This window comes from Strigops habroptila, chromosome 4, assembly GCF_004027225.2.
Source record: "Strigops habroptila isolate Jane chromosome 4, bStrHab1.2.pri, whole genome shotgun sequence".
Lineage (NCBI taxonomy): Eukaryota > Metazoa > Chordata > Aves > Psittaciformes > Psittacidae > Strigops > Strigops habroptila.
In genome coordinates this window covers 71,654,201-71,670,974 of record NC_046358.1, presented here as the reverse complement: position 1 = coordinate 71,670,974, position 16,774 = coordinate 71,654,201, and the positions used below count along the sequence as shown (strand labels likewise).

Below are 16,774 nucleotides of genomic sequence, written 5' to 3'. Positions count from 1 at the left end.
TCATCTCCAATCTTTCATCCACCAGTTCCCCAAGTACTTCTCTGGGGTACTCTCAATCCCTTCATCACCTAGCCTGTAGTAGTTTCCTTGTCTTTTCTAAAACTCTAACTAATCCAGAATGTATCTGTTGAGTAAGTACAGAAGTTACTAAGGTAAAATTGGAAAGCAGCTTTGTGCAAGACTTGTTACTAGAGCAAGACAATACCTAATGCATCAGAAAAACTGGTAGAGCTGTTCTTGGTAGGATTTGTAATTGTAGGGGTGGAAAGGTGTATTTTATGACTAATAATGTTAATATTGTGCTAGTCATATTTTGGCCTTGGTGGTGTTAAAACAATACCTCATAGTGTGTCAGTAAGTACAGCAGACTTGCACTACAAAACTGAATATGCAGTTCGATGGAATGGCTCACAGTAGCCTAGAACATTAAAATATTTAAGGAGGCTTTCACTCACAGAAGGGATATAAACTCTTTGAGTTATCATGAGATACAATTAGTAAATAATTATGTGCATGAAGCTGACGTCTACTTCATTTGCTGTCTCAACATGCAGTTCTGCTTATGAGCAGCATACTTACAGGAACTCGAATAGAACTGGCCTGACTCAGAAGCAGTTCCCGGAACTGCACTGTCACAAGCATTAAGCTATGGAGGGAGGTCTTGCATCTTCTTCACTGCCAGAGTATTCATCTTGGCTACTGCATCAGCTCTCCTTTCACCTCTCAGCACAGTTCTGCCAGCAAGTCTGTTGGTTTGAATTTAGTAACGTTTCTGTATTGTCTGAACTGTTGCATTTTTATTCTAAGGCACCAGAAAATAACTGTGTGCTATGCTCCTTTTCAGGTAAAACAGTACTTGCTTCTGTGGGAGAGGTGACAGTTAGCCTGCTACGGAATTAGGTACCTGAATGCTTACTCTGGTGCTGCTAGCTGATTTCATTAGAGATGAAATGATAAAACTAAAAAGAGAAACAGTTTTGGTTTTTAATTTTAAAACAGATAAATGTTTCTTTAATTTTCCCTCCTTCCAGTGTTTGTCTTCACTGTTTCACTGTAGGGATTATCTGTTTTCCTAACAAACTCTATTCGATAATCCCACAGAAGATTATCACTATACCATACAAATGGTTTTAGTAACATTCTCTAAAAAGCTATGTCAAATTGTTGTGTGATTATTCAAGATATTGTATGGGTTATCATTTTCTTTGAGCAAATTAGGAGCTAGAAAGAATGCTTGGTTGCTAGAGGAATTGTTGGTCAAACCAAGAATTTCTTCATTTTGGGATTATTGGGATTATTTAGAACAAGAACATTCTTCCTTGTTCTAAAATAAATGCATCCAAGCAAAACCTCACTAGAAGTTCCCAGTGTTTTCTAGGATTTTGCAGAACAAACTGTCCTATTTTCAGCAGTTTTTCAGTATTCTGATTTAACTACAAATTATTTGAACACTGGAAAGACTTACAACACCCTAAAGGTGATGTAAGTCCTCAAATACCACTTCAACACACAAAATTTAAAGACAATTACACTGAATTTGTGAATTGTAGTTTGGTTTTCAGGTTTGTACAGAGGAAAACCTTGACCTTTATGAAATACATTAAGATTTCATTTAATTGCTGACTGAAACATAGAGCATAAAATAGTTCAAAACTGCAGTGTGCTTGTCATTACCTTACAGGCAGTCCTCTGCCCTGAATAAATAATGGCCTTTCTATCAAGGAGCACTATCAATGCCAAAGGCTTGATATGAATAATGAGCAATGTGTCATGCTCAGTTTCAACAATAAATAGAACCTCCTCCAAGGCGAATATGGTGTTTTATGCATGTGGTTAACATGAAGTCAGCTGATTTCTCTTTTTCTTTGGAGCATTGCCCAGAATCTCACCCTGGTGCAGTATCAAGCCCTTTAAACTGCACAAAGACATTTTGAGTAACTTGACATTTCTTCCTCTGGGAAAGCAACTCAGTGTTGTTTACAGTTAGGTATTCTGTTCTTCTGAATACTGGAAAAATACTGTTAATCCCAAGAATAACTGTTACTGCACATTAGGTACATTTACAGGATTAGTTGGAGGTTCAGTAAAACATTTACATTTTGAGGAGATAGATAGGCCAAATTAGAGAAGGTACTAAATAGATAAGTTTCTAATAGTGTTGCCCTCTAATTAACTTTTAAAAGATTATTTTCTGCTTTGGCCCAGAGCCAAATTCTGTGGAATTTTTTGGCAGTACATACCTGAATTGTTGTACTTGTCAGCTCTGTATTAACAGGGGAGAAGCTGCAGCATTTACTTGACAGATCAGGATAACATCTTTCAGTTGGATGATATGTAACAATACACTCTCCATAGAGATCTAGTTCAAGAGGTTTGGGCTCTAAATATGAATGGAGATCTTTTATTTGATTCTAAAAAGTGCAGTAGTATCTGTATTCCTTTCAGCTAGGAAAAGAAAAAATAAGAAAAGGTTACATGTTTTTATTAAATGAAATCCTCTGTATTCACTGTTTGTGTTTAGGCCTTATTTAACTGGTGCTGTAGAATTTCTGGTGCGGTTACCTGGGAGACAAAATGCTTTGCAATTATTACTGAGTTTGCTTCGGTATCTTTTTCTGTTGAGGTTGTGCAGTGATCACTTAGAAACAGCCAAAACAAAGGCAGACCAAAGCAAAGTTATCAGCTCTCTTCCAGCTTGGGGTACATTGCTTCCCAACCTTTTGATGTGGACTTCTTGGTGTGTTTAGCTCTCTGTATGTATCTTGATACATTCAAAGCTTCAGCCCTTCTCAGCTGCAGTTCTTGTTACTTGTTACTTCTGCAGATCATTTCTTATTTCTCAATTTGGGAACTCCAGAAATAAGGAACGCGGATGCTGTTTGGGCACCTGTCAAAAGTTTGGTTTAAGTGGCTTTGTAGATCCACTGCAGTAAGGGATCTAAGTAAGGAGAGGACCCCTTTCCTAGAGTGGCAGTCTTCTGACTTCACCGGAAGAGGTGCTTGGGGTCCCTTCCTTCCTTTGCTGGATGAATTTAAAAGGCCTGAACATACTCACACAAGTATCCAATACCTTTCCTGACTTAAGCCAGTCCTCTTTAAAGCCAGTCCTCTATAGGCTTGCTGAGGAGGGGGAAAAAAATGAAATATAGAAGTAACCTAAACCTGTTAAATAGAAGACCCTAAGGATTATCAAGCAGTTGAGAAACTTAGTGCAACAGGAGGTTAATATGAAAAATTGAGTACTGTTGCTTCTACTGTTTTCTCTGCAAAAACAAAAGTTGAGGTGGCTTCTAAAAGCTGTAAGCTGCTTACTTATTAGCCCCCACCCCATTGCTACTAGTAATATCATCATAGTCTTGTTCAGATCCCTGAGGCGCTTGCTGGGCAGTTCTTCAACTGTCGCTTTCACTGGCAATGTCTACTTCATCTTTTGTTGTGGAGGCAGTGGTTAAGCAGCTTTTGCTATAGCTGCTTGCATGTGGTGTTCTTATTCTAAAGTGGTGTCAGTGGGGTGGTAAAGGCAATAACTTTCTCAGAAAAAAAGAATATAGGCAAAACACAAAAAGAGGAGTAAGAAAGGGTTCCTCATCTGGTGATACAATGAAGTGAGAAACCTGTACCTACACTTCTTCATTCTTCTGACCTGCAGATTTCTGTGAAGCAGATTGTGGTCCCTACTTCTACAGCATTAGTGTTTAATAGTATCTTTTAATTTGTTAATACATTTTTTTTCTAGTTCACTGAATAGTTCCAGCTCCATAAAATTCCTTGTAGTCAGTCACAGAGAACTTGAAAGGGTGTCTGAGGAATTAAAATTCACAAAATCCATACTGTTTCTGTAGGCCTGAATCATACAAAGTGGTAGAGGTGCTTAGGATTGGTCTTTAGGTTGCTGGGTCCCCCTTATAAACCATGGGATCATTAAGTGCCTTGGCATAGAGGCTGGCACATTGACTGTGTTCTTTACAGGGTATACCAGGCGCTCCTGGAGATAACTATTGGTGTATGCAGTGCACAGCCCTGAACCTCTGCTGCAGGTAGGGGCCCAACCTCTTTTGGCAAAACTGAAAGTGTGGTTCCTTCTGTGGTCTATGAGCCCCTTTTACAATGGAGCCTGTGCTCAGGAAGAGACTATAATTCCCTCTGCTGCCTGAAAGGTGGCAAGCCTCAGCCTCACAGGTTAGATGAGGAGGAAGTTCTGGGCTCTATTGGAGGCCTCCAGAGATCTTCCTGTGAAAGCCGTTCTGCTTGACTCCCCAGTTGGAGGGTGAAGCATTTGTTTCTCCTGGAATGGGCCCAAATCATGATCCACACATCTTTAAAATCTATATATAATCAGCAATTAAAAATACTGAAATAAACTTTGGAAGAAGGGCAAGGACCCACCCAAACCTGTTTGTTTCTCAGAGAATGTACCTTCATGCAGGTCAGAGCAGCTTTAGCTGAAGGGTTTGAGAGTTCACCATCTCTCTGGCAGAGCACCCCAGAGACCACACTGCAGGAGTGCAGGAACATGGACCTGAAGCTCCTGAAAAAGAAGGCGGTGTGACAGTATCTGATGATACATTCACTGTCTGCAGTTACAAGAGTAACATCACAGCTACTGGAATAAAAGTCATGGTAAGTGCTGGTTTATTCAAGTGACTAAAGGTAGAGCTACCATGCGATGTAGATTTTAGTATCTTTTGTGTTTGGTGTGTGTTTTAGTTGACAAAAATCAGAAATTTTCTAGGAAAGCCCCTAAAATATGTGGCTTCAACTGTCAGTGTAGTATATTTGCCCAGTCTTCTTGCCTCTATCATTCTGAAACTTGACATGAGCTGTGGTTTTGCACCTACCCTTTTCTTTGTTGGTTTGGTTTTGTATTTATATTCTGTTTCCCATTCTTGCTGAATTCAATGTAGGGGGAATTACAGTGTTTTTTGTCACATGCTCCAACGCACCAGTGTACTGGACTAGTTATATGAAGACCAGTGGTGGTGACAGAAAGGATATGAACTTTTTTTTCTTTCTCTAATTGCTCTCAGCTATAAATAAATGACAAATCCTTCTGTTAACAAGGTGAATACTGTTGCATGCTGTCTGTCCCAAAACTACTGCTAAGAGATCTGTGTGTTTGTGATGCTCACAGGCTTCTTGAAAACCAAGGCAAGCAGTAAGAGCTTTTCTCAGTGTCTTTTCCTCTGTCTGTAGGCTAGGCAGCAGCTGGATGTTGCAGCAGGTCCTGGTGCTCATGACATGCTTGCAGAGCATGCAGCTGCAGCCAACTTCTAGTGAAACACTTCACACTGCATCCTTGGCTTCCTGATGAAATACCTTATGCTTGTAAAAATAGTGTAATAAGAGAAGAGCATGCTTAGGAATCAGAAGTGCTTTAGCAAAATATTGCCAACCCAGCAGTATTTTGTTAATTTTCAGTTGTTTCAGGTTTTCTTGTCATTTTTTCCCCACTGGGAAGTTCCAGCCTGTACCATAGCACAATCATTCTAGTGCCAGTGAACGTAATGAATCACTGATATTCGGGTGAGGAAGAAAGTGGTGGAATTCGTAGTTTAAATGTGGGCCTAACAACATGAAGAGAGTTTAGAAAAATATTTGACACCTTGCTGCTGCAAACAGATTCATTATTTGTCTTAATATATCTGCCTGACTCTGCAGGGAGCTTTGCAGTAGCTATGTCCTCTTGGCACAACAATCCGGACTGCACAAGCCAGGCTGGCAAAGTCATGTTATGTTGTTACTATTATTTATGTTGCTAAGCTAAAAATGTGAGGGCTATGAGTTTTGAAACTCTAATATTTTAGAGAACCAGAATTCCATCAAATGTTTCTAGCAGACTGGCAGCAAATTTGGATATGCTAGCTCAGTAAGAATAGAAACTAAGGCAACTTCTGCAGGAATGCCTTTTGGAGTTAGTCTATCAGGATTTTGCAAAGCAGTCATCTAAACAGGTCTTCTGTTCAGCCTGCCTTGCCCTCTCAGCCTTCTGAGAATGCTTGTCCAAAGCTCTCTGAGATTCTGAATGACCACAAATATTTGAGGTTCTAGTCTTTCTTTGCACCTTCTAGATTGGAAGTTCCTAACCTCACTTGAGAAAATAATGTTCTGAGAAAGGTGCCGGTATAACCAGCAGCATTGTAGTGCATTACCTTGGGCTCTATGCTCTGCCTCACACACAGAGTCCATGCTACACCACTGAGGCTCATCACAGTGTTTGGAAAGCAGTATGATTGGTAATACTAGAAGTGTAGGCATGGAAAGATGCTGAAGGACTTTTAAGCATCTCTAAGCTCATGGACATTGCTGCGAAGTCCCTGTTGATTTCAGTAGATAGTTTATTATGAATGAACTGTGCTTTCTTGAAAATTCCTTTCATGTTGTCTGAGGTGTTGACTCTATCTTTGAGCTCTGGTTTTACTGTCAGCCAGTGTCTTTGGCATCTCTGGCCATAAACTGGATTCAGTACCAGAATTTCTGCTTGGGATTCCTTCTGTGCAGGCTGAATAGGTTTAACATACTGCTGGATGAACAATTTTTTTGTAGACTGGAAGTCTGTTTGACAATTTCTTCTACTTTCTGATGGTAATGACTCAAGCCTGTATAACACAGGCATCAGCATTTCACAACTTTGCTTCACAGGTGAGTGTATGTATTCAACTGCACAACTTCCCTTCCTGTTCTAAGGATTCTCTTTAACTGACACACAGCTTATGTAGATAAGAGTGATGTTTCATAGCAGCTGTATCTCTTTTTAAGGATCATTATGGTGGTCTTCCTTTCAGAGTCCAAAGGAAAAGACATGCCTTAGCTATGGAAAGTGCTAAACAATAGCAACATAAACAGCAACAAATAGTAAAAATGTGCAGCCTGACTTAGTTCTCTTTTTCACACACATTGTTTGTGCTGTGATACATTTTTAAAGAGGAAAGTGATACAAAAAGGAGAACTCATGCTTTTGATTTCTTTGCATTGGAGGGAAGTGTCACTTCTGAGTAAATATGATGCTGCCCAAAGTTTTCAGCTAATTTTGAAATCCAAATATTCTCAGTAAAATCATTTCACTGTTTTTCCTTGGGTCAGTGAAGCAGCTGAAAGTGTACCAGTGTAGGCCAGGTTATGTCCTTCAGTACCTCGTGTCTGGATATGTCATGAGCCTTAGCAGATTTTATCTAGTGTCATGATAGTAAGATTTGGTTTTGGTTTTTTTTTTAATTTATACAAACGCAAAAAACAAAAGCAGAAATAGAAATAACATTTACTTATTTTCTCAGAATTGCAGATTAGGACTGTAGAGCACTAGAACTTACTGGAATCAAGTTTTCAAAGCTTAAGCCACTTGTAGTCCCTTTTCCCATGTTTTGGCCTCAGCTACAAGATCACCAGTTTTGAGGTCAAAGGCAGAGTACTTCTAGAATATTATTGCATGGTATGTTTGCCAACAAAATCAACTTGAAATCTTTATATCTTAACCCATATGCAAAGACAAGCCCACTTTTGATCTCTCTCATATCTAGACATAAACAGAATAAAAAATATTGTATTTGGGTTGAAAAATTTAGAATCTCCTGGAAAAATTGGCTGCTCATGGCCTGGATAAGGAGGATTTTTAGCTGGGTTGGAAACTGGCTGGATGGTTGAGCCCAAAGAGCGGTAGTAAACGGTGTCACATCTAGTTGGTGACTGGTCACTAGAGGTGTCTTTCAGGGTTTGGTGGTAGGGCCTGTGTTGTTTAATATCTTCATTGATGATCTGGATGAGGGGATCAAGTGCACCCTCAGTAAATTTGCAGATGACACCAAGTTGGCTGGGAGTGTTGATCTGCTGAAGGATAGGGAGGCTCTACAGAGGGATCTGGACAGGCTCCATCAATGGGCTGTGATCAGTGGTATGAGGTTCAATAAGGCAAAGTGCTGGGTCCTGCACTTGGGCCATAACAACCCCATGCAATGCTCCAGGCCTGGGGAAGAGTGGCTGGAAAGCTGCTTGGTGGAAAAGGACCTGGAGATGCTGATTGATGGCTGCTGAACGTAAGCCAGCTTGTGCCCAGGCAGCCAAGAAGGCCAACCGCATCCTGGCCTGGATCAGCAATAGTGTGGCCAGCAGGGCCAGGGCAGTGATCATCCCCCTGTAGTGGGCACTGGTGAGGCTGCACCTCGAATCCTGTGTTCAGTTCTGGGCCCCTCACTACAAGAGAGACATTGAGGTGCTGGAGCAGGTCCAGAAAAGGGCAACAAAGCTGGTGAAGGGTCTGGAGGATAAGTCTTATGAGGAATGGCTGAGGGAACTGGGGGTGTTTAGTCTGGGGAAGAGAAGGCTCAGGGGGGACCTTATTGCTTTCTACAGCTACCTGAAATTTAGCTACCTGGAACAGTGAGGTTGTAGTGAGATGAGGTTTGGTCTCTTATTCCAAGTAACAAGTGATAGGACAAGAGGTAATGGCCTCAAGCTGCACCAGTGGAGGTTTAGACTAGATATTAGGAAAAATTTCTTCACAGAGAGGGTGTTCAGGCATTGGAACAGGCTGCCCAAGACAGTGGTGGAATCACCGTCCCTGGAAGTGTTCAAAAACCATGTAGATGAGGCCCTTCATGACATGGTTTAGTGGTGGCCTTGGCAGTGCTGGGGTAATGGTTAGACTTCATGATCTTAAAGGTCTTTTCCAACATAGTTGATTCTATGATTCCTGTGCATGGTGAACTTTGCCTAGGCATATTTCAGGTAGAAATCACTTAAGGTGTGAAACACTTGGAGAAAATCTGCTTTTCTTACGCTAAAGTGGCAATCATGATGACATACCGCAAGGTCTTGGCTCACTGGCTTGTTTGCCTCTGGAGGGAACTATCCTAGGGAGGGGAGTTCTTTGCCCACAAAAAGAAATCTACCATTCCCATTATTATATGCCCTCAGTCAAACATGCTTATACCCTGGACCACTGGTCAAGGCTTTCTGTATCTGGCTTTTGCAGAGCTAAGGTGCAGCAGGTCAATGAGTTGCAGAGACTGGCTGAGGATTACAGTTTAAATTGAGTTTGTTCTTTTAATACATGGCTTCCCATGTGGCTTGAATTGTCCACCTCCTATTCAAGGAGACTTCTTAGTCAGGAGCACAGCTGCCTAGAGGGGCATTGAATGTGACTGATGATGCTCCCCAGCCAAATAATGGAGCCAATACTTCTTTTTAATCTGTTCAACCCATTCAGGAGCACACTGATTGCAGGAGAAGCTGAGATTGAGACTCTTTCTTCCCCAGCCTGTAGTAAACTCACTCAAATTTGCCATGATAGGAAGCAGTTCCCAACCTTCTGCAAGGCAGACACCTAGCTGCCTTCAGCATGTGTTCTGCTCCACGAGATGATAAAGTCCAAGTGGAGGCATCTTATACAGTGCACGTTCATGTTGATAATACTAAAGGAAACAGTCCTTTTCATGTAATATTTGAGGAGCAGTGCTACTCCAGATGAGTTGGAGCTTATTCCTACTCATACTTCAATAAATATAATGTCTCTTCTATTTTGAATCAATGTAGGAAACAACTTTAAAGGAAAATACATTTAAAAGACAAATTCTGAGTGAGATAAGAACATGATGAAAGATCCAAGGGATTTATTTTTTCATAAAGAAAATGAATGTGCTTTTCTCAGTTGCCATTTATATAGTTACAGTAAAACTTGTTACCCATCTGCTCTGCAAGACAAAATAGTACTGTAGATGATGACATTATTTTTTCCAGTGTTTCACATGTACTTCCTGATATTGAACATAAACATGAATGTTTGGGAAAAGCAGCAAATTCTTGTTACTCTACAAAGACGCTTTGGGTCTTAATCAGAATTCGAAGTAGTGTACTAGAAAGTTTTATAAAGATTTAGCAAGTTCCTCTCAGTGTATTATTTCTTAATAGGTGGAAATATTGCTCCACTTTCAAATATTTCCAACAGTGTAAAGAAATCATGGCAGTATTCAAGGTAGTAAAACCTAGTAGCAAATGAAGAGAAAAATATTGAGGTTATATTTGAATACTTTCCCATACTCAGTCTATAGGCTTGGTTAAGCAGCCATGTAGCAGACTGAATTTTAAAGATTCCATCTGTAAGCCCCCAGACAGCTCTAGAAATTTTGCCCCAGTATTTATTTCAAGGCGGTAGGTTCTGCTAGAACAATCAGGTATCTAAAACCAAATTCCTCCTCAAATAGTAACAATGCCTAAACACAAGACACTGCAAAACGGTGTACAGATCACTAAGTGGAAAGTTTTAAATAGGCGTAACAAAAATCAGCATTAGGAAGCACTGGATAAAATTTAATTTTAGATATTTTTAGATATTTGAGTCTCATAAAACATATTCATGATCAAATATCTGGGAAATATAAAAAGTATTGCCTTTAAAAAGTTGTATAGATGAGAAAAGTAGTTTCATTTACAGGTTTTGTTTTTGGTTTTTTTTGTCTCAGCAAAATTGGTAGTTTATTTTGCATCTTTAAAAGTTGTTCTTAGTAGATGTAGCTACTATGAATAAGAACCATATTAATAGACTCTAGTTAACTAAGCTAATCAATTATATACCTTATTTTTGCTTACAACATGACTGATGTTCATATTTGGCTCAGAGGTGCTTAGATTAAACACATTAATGTTCTAGTATCTCATGATATTCTCCCTTTTAATGTTGGCTTTGTAGATCTATTCTGTGTTGTGCAGGCAGCCACAACATACACTACGGGTTAATAATTTTTGCACTCTTAACAAGAAAAAAATGCTTTACTTGTAGATATACATTTTACTGATCTGATCAAGATAATTTGCTGTGTTCTTTTTGCTCTACTCTTACTGAAAACTTGGGTGTTTTCTTTTTAAAATTATCCAGTCTGAGGGCACCCATTCTTTATTATACTCCCTGTTAGAAAATGTTCTTATGACAGGGCTAAAACACTATTGATTGCATTTAGAAGTCTTTGAAGTGCCCTAATTAGACATTACTTAGTCTTGAGCTCCACAATAGAAGAGCAAGAAATTACTCAAGAAGACAACATTTAAAAGAGGTTTTAGTAGCTTTGAGCTGAACTGAGGGACTCGGGTTGTATATGGTTTGGAGCTGTATTTTAACATTGGGTTTAGTGGTATGGAAGATTTGCTACTTATTTATACCGGGGACTTGAAAACTCTTCTGTTCAAGGAATTTAACATAGTGTCTGTCCCTTGGAATAAAAGTATGTTAACTTTGACTAAGAATATATGAAAGACAAAAGCAACTTGTTTCCTAGTTATTTTTCATCCTAATAACTTTAGGTATGGCAGAAACCAGAGTGAGACTTGGGATAACTTTTTACCCCAGAGCTTGTCTCCTGCTTCTAACCCATTTGACTTTCATGAAGCCAGAATCAGAATTAATCTTACATTGGAGTCTCCATGCTTTGAACACATCTCTCTTGTAGAGGATGTGTTTTGAGCTGAAGCTTTTGGTACTGTTTGATTAGACAATGACATTGCTGGGCCCGCTAATGGCCCCCACTCCACCTTGGCCAGGAGACAAAGTTCCACCTGTGGCAATCCTTCCTTAATGGGATAATTTTTTATTTTTTTTTAATTGTTTTTTCTAGTGACCATGTTGCTGATTGGAGAGTTGTGTTTTATGAATACGGGGAAGAATTGTGGTGGTGTGTCATTTCATCAAGAAATTACTTGGTTTTGGAAATGTTGTTTAAAGACATAATCAAATGAGGAAATACCTCTGCTATTGCAGGCCGAAGTCTCTTAACCTTTTTTTTTTTCCCACTTCATCTTTTTGATGCTGAGTGGATCTTTTTATTTTACTGAAACAGTTCAGATTTTGTTCAGCCCTCCTTCAAGCATCGCCAGATGCAGGTATGAATCTCTTTAAGGATGTTCTACCTAGAATAAGGAAGATTCTTTCAACTGATAGAGCATCTGATTAACATCAGGCTGAAAGAAGATGTGATATCCAAGGAATACCATCAAGCCTTGCTCCATGGAAAAGACAGAGGGGACCTCGCAAGGAAGATATCTCTGATATTTGTGGAAAAATGGGACCTGTGCTTGAACACTTTGGTTCCCCTCTGTTGTTTAAACCTCCATGTCAGTAAGCCTCAAAACATGACAGATAATGAGCCAACAGGAAGAAATTACATTTCTGGTAAATCAGTTGGGTTTTTTTCTTCCTTTTTTTTTCTTTGTTAAAGATTTACTTTTATTGTATTTTGAGATTGCATAGTGCAAAGTACAGCAGTGGAGAGCACGTTGGGAAAAGCCAAATGTTAATGCAAGAGCAGCTAAAGAGAGATCCACCCCTTTAGGGTAGTTACTGGATACTTATTTTCATAGCCAGGCCACAATAAAACTTGTTCTTTGCTACCTTTTGCAGAACCAGAAATGCAAAGTAGATTAAAGAGACCAGGATAAGGTCAGATTATTCTCAACTGACGTACCAGTCACTGATGATAGTCTGAGCAGCATTTGTTGATGGCACATGCTGGCAGTTCGTGTAGGCAAATCTCTTACCTTTTTCAATCATGTGTGGAAGGAATGTTCTCCACTTTGCATTCCAGATGTCTATGAGCAACAAAATTGCACTGTCTACAGGAGACTGCTGCAGATTTAAGGAGGGGGGAGGGAAGAGGAAAAGTACTTTATGATTTCTGAAGCTATATTCAAGAGTTTTGAGGGTTTTAGTGGGCAGCAAGAGAGAGAAAAATGCAGACACCTTGTAACTCTGAGGCACTTCTTAGTCTGATGCACCAGAGTATTAATGCATATGTTGGTGAACAGGTATAGCTCTGGACAGTCCAAACATTGTCCCTCCTATGTAAAATGACATAACCCCATCTTAAATTATAGCATTCAGGATTAGTTTAACAAAACCAAGCAATAGTAAATGAACGTAAAAGAATACCTAGTAGAACATTGGGGTAGTCCTGTAAAACAGATGGAAGGACCTTGGGCTGCAAGATAGTGAGGAATGTAAATTTTTTTCTCTTTTAAAATACAGTATTGTAAATCACTTCTCAAGGCATGGATGAAAGTACAAAAGGAAATGGGGAAAGAAGTTAAGATGAGAGGACAAAATACTGACATTGGCAATTTTAGCTCTATTATTGCACACATTAAAATTAATGCCAAAAATTCATATTTTAAATGTAGAATATCATAGCAAGAGGCCTGGTGTCACTTATGCTGGGAGTATATATAGTCAGGTTTTTACTTTTAAATAAGTCCCTGAAATGCTTGAAAAGGTATCTGCTCCTTCTCATTCCTGTAATGGTAGCACCTAAAATCTCTATTCAAAGATCTTGGTCCTGTCATGCCTGGCTCTGTCTGCGCTTATTTGAGACATGACAGAGGGAAGCTCAAGTGCATCAGAAGAAACAATAGTCTTAATCCATCACATGTTCAACTTTTGTCACTGTTCTTTAGATTTTTGTAGTAGAGATGGACTTCAAAAAGGTGGATTCAAAGACATTAATTCACCAAGAAGTGACTCAATTGTATTAAAGACTTCAGCTTCCTTTGAAGGAAATTGGTTTCTGACTTGATTTTTTAAGTTTGTTAATTTTTCAGCCTTAAGTTCAATCATTGTTTCACTCTGATGAAGCCTTGCAAAGAAAACTCCTGTCAGGAACAGATGTTTATCAGCAGGTTTCTCACTAACTACTTAATAGTTCTACAACTGTTTCTTCTACCACAAAACAGATATTTACAATTTCTGGACAAAAACCCCCCAGCTTCCCCTCTCTTACAAAGTGCACCATTGACATCTGTTTTGCAGATGAATATTCTGTTTCCTTCTTTTGCAGTAGGGCAGCGTATCAGCAAGCATTAAGGCAGAGAAACTGATGGTCACCTGAGAAGCTAAAGCAGTTCTCAGCTGTCTCACAACGTGATGTTTTCTAGACTGCTTTTCCCTTTGTCCTTAAGACCATCTTTGTAGACTAGTCCACTAGATGATAGAATCATAGGTGAACCAGTACTCTGATTTGCTACAGCAATTCTTTTCTTCAGTTTCTAAACAGCTATGGGTGTTGTACAAAAAGTGGACAAGCAGTCTTTGCTATTGTTACAGACTAGAACCACAGTAAACAGCTGAGCTATTTTGTTCTCCAAACTTTCATTCTTGAAGTATATAGATCACCTCATGGGGATTACAGCCTCAGAAGGTGGTAAAGAATTCTGCCTGCAGGGCAGTTTAAGGAGCTTGTAACTTGTGGGCTTGTGCTGCACATTAGAATAGGGCTAAGAAATAACCTTCTTAAATTTTGTAATCTTACTGATGCAGCAAGTCCTGCATGTCTTTGACTTCATCAAATCCCACTTCCTTTCCCCTTCAGACTCTGGTGGAACTCTGGCTATAAGTTAGAGCCAATGGAATAATACTACAGGAAGTATTTGCTTGCTTGAGAATATATTCTCTTTCACAGTTCATTTCTAATTTGTGTAGGTCTGTGCATGTTAAAAAAAAAAACCAAAAAGCAAAAAATAACCCAAAAAACCACCAAAAACCAAACCAAACAAAACAAAAAAACCCCTAAACCCCCCAAAAAAACCACCCCCCAAAAAACCTCCCACCAAAACCCAAAAAACCCACCAGAAAAATAGTCAAATAAGCTTGCAGAGCCACACAGAAACAGCTGTCAGCATCGTGGCAGGAATGCTTGTGAATGAACTTGGTTTTCAGAAGGTTGTTTGTCTTATGCTGGCAGGGTAAGTGACAATTGGATGAATAAACATTGTCAGATGCTGCTACAAGCAAACCCTAAACACCATGTGTAAGCCAGACGAGATTTATGAGCTCCTGTTTCATAGAACATCCTACTTGTCATTTGGACCAATGGCAAGAAGCACTTGCTCAAGACACCAAACTGATTTTGGATTAGTAGTCTGTGAACATGTGAAAGAAATACTTTCACTTCTGTTTCAGCAAATGGAGCTGCAAGGTAACAGTGTCTGCATGCTGCTTGCTTTATTCTCACTGATGGACTGTTTAACAGCATGATTTTGGGACAGATTTGAACTGGGATAAAAAAGGAGAGGAAGAATTCCAGGGACCACTGGAAATGGTTACCACCAGCTCTTACACAGTTTTGGTTTCGAACCAAAGAAGTCAATCTGTTTCTAACTAGTGACAAGTGCAAGCTCTTCTTAGCAGTGAAAAGTGACGGGTAAAGGTAACAGTGCTTATTATACAAGGGTTGCTAGAAAGGAGGTTCCTCTTAATTTTCCTCTTTGGAATTCCCCGTATTTCATTTTTCTGCAGTGACTGGTCTGGCTCATTTCCTCCTTTCTGGTGTCACTTTCTATAAGCCCTGGGCAGTGATAGCAGCTCTCCTTGGTTTTTGGTACTGAATCCAGAGTGAAAGAAGAGGAACTATCCTGTTTTCTAAGGTCAGTTTTTCCTCAACTCTTGAATGGGGTGCTTTTGTCATGGTAAGTTCTTCTTATCTTACCTTCTGTAGATATTGGTGACTACAGTATGTCAGTATCTGGACTTGTATTGCTTGAAATATTAGTAAGATGAAGTCTGAATGCAGATGAAATTTTGGAGAATTTTGAGTGATTTTCTTTGTGGCTAGCCCTGTTGCTTGCTCAAAAGGCTGCTGTAGTTTGTTTCAGTCTTTTTTTAAGAATGTACTTGTTTTTTTGTATACAAGCTGCTCCTACAGAAAGTGAAACTGAAGCTCATTGGAAGAAACTGGCTTATTTCCATTTTTTTTCCACAGAGCTTTACTTTCCCATTTAGGAGGGCTGAGATTCTGTCATGAAAAATGTCTTGGAGTGCAAATGTACTTTTTCTGTCAAAAAAGCTTATAGGCAAGGTGTCTGCTGTGCTGTTGTATTTCATCTTACTGCTGGGATGGGAGAGCTGGGCACAGCTGTGACACATGAGGTGATACTGGATATGAAAAGGCAAATTCTGCTCTCAAATCACAACTCTAGACACCTGCAGGACAGTATGTTATTAGTCTGCCTGAACTCAGCTGCCTCCAGTGGAAGGCTAATAACATTTCTTTTATCTGTTGTGTTGGTCTCCATACAGCTAAGTTCATTGAAAGGCAGAAGTTCCTTTTCCCTGATATTTATACTTCTAACTTCTTTAAACTCCTCTCTAAGGGAGACAAAGGAGAATGTGGCAGGATATAGGGCAGCTTTCTTTTCAGCATCATCTCTGTTCTTTCTTTTTAGACTATAAAGCCCATGGAACGCAACACTCCATTGGCACGATAAAGACTGTTGGTAAAAGTAGTATCTTTTGTTAAATCAGGTAATACAACAGGAAAAGTTAAACTGCCTTTCAGATGCTTAAGCTTTTCATAGATCCGAAATAGAAACTAAAATCTTCAAAGTTCATTATAACAAAGTTCGTTATAACCTGAGCACCATTGCTTGCAGTTTATGAATAATGAGGCTGTCTCTGACAGGAAAATCTGTTTGGTACCTGTGGAGCAAAGGAATTGTTAGTGATGGATTTGGGGAGAGGAAAGAGAAACGGGTGACTGTAGCATGGAGGGCGCTTCATCCCTCCTCACTTCTGGCTTGCCCACCTCACAGAGAACATTGCCCCAAAACACTGCCTGCGGCAAAAGCCAGGAAACACCTCCCTGCCTTCCAGTGTGTGTGTTGTGCACAATGACATAACCCTTGGGGGGCACAAAAGAGGAGAGAGACTTTCTAAAGTTGTTCACAAAATTTTAAAAAGACTTTAAAACTGTAGCTGGTAGCTGATGTCATTGAACTTTCAGCTCAAAGTGCCAGTGTTTCACTGGAC

The 16,774-nt window shown here is 39.6% G+C and overlaps 1 protein-coding gene across 1 annotated transcript in view; it reads left to right on the top strand.

Annotated features, from left to right (window-relative positions):
• Window positions 1-11,864: 11,864 nt before the first annotated feature.
• Window positions 11,865-16,774, top strand: part of CIITA (class II major histocompatibility complex transactivator) — a 28,867-nt gene continuing 23,957 nt past the window's right edge. Inside the window, 2 exon segments of the mRNA XM_030484667.1 lie at window positions 11,865-11,929; window positions 11,931-12,151. Of these exon segments, the coding sequence (XP_030340527.1) occupies window positions 11,865-11,929; window positions 11,931-12,151 (286 nt within the window).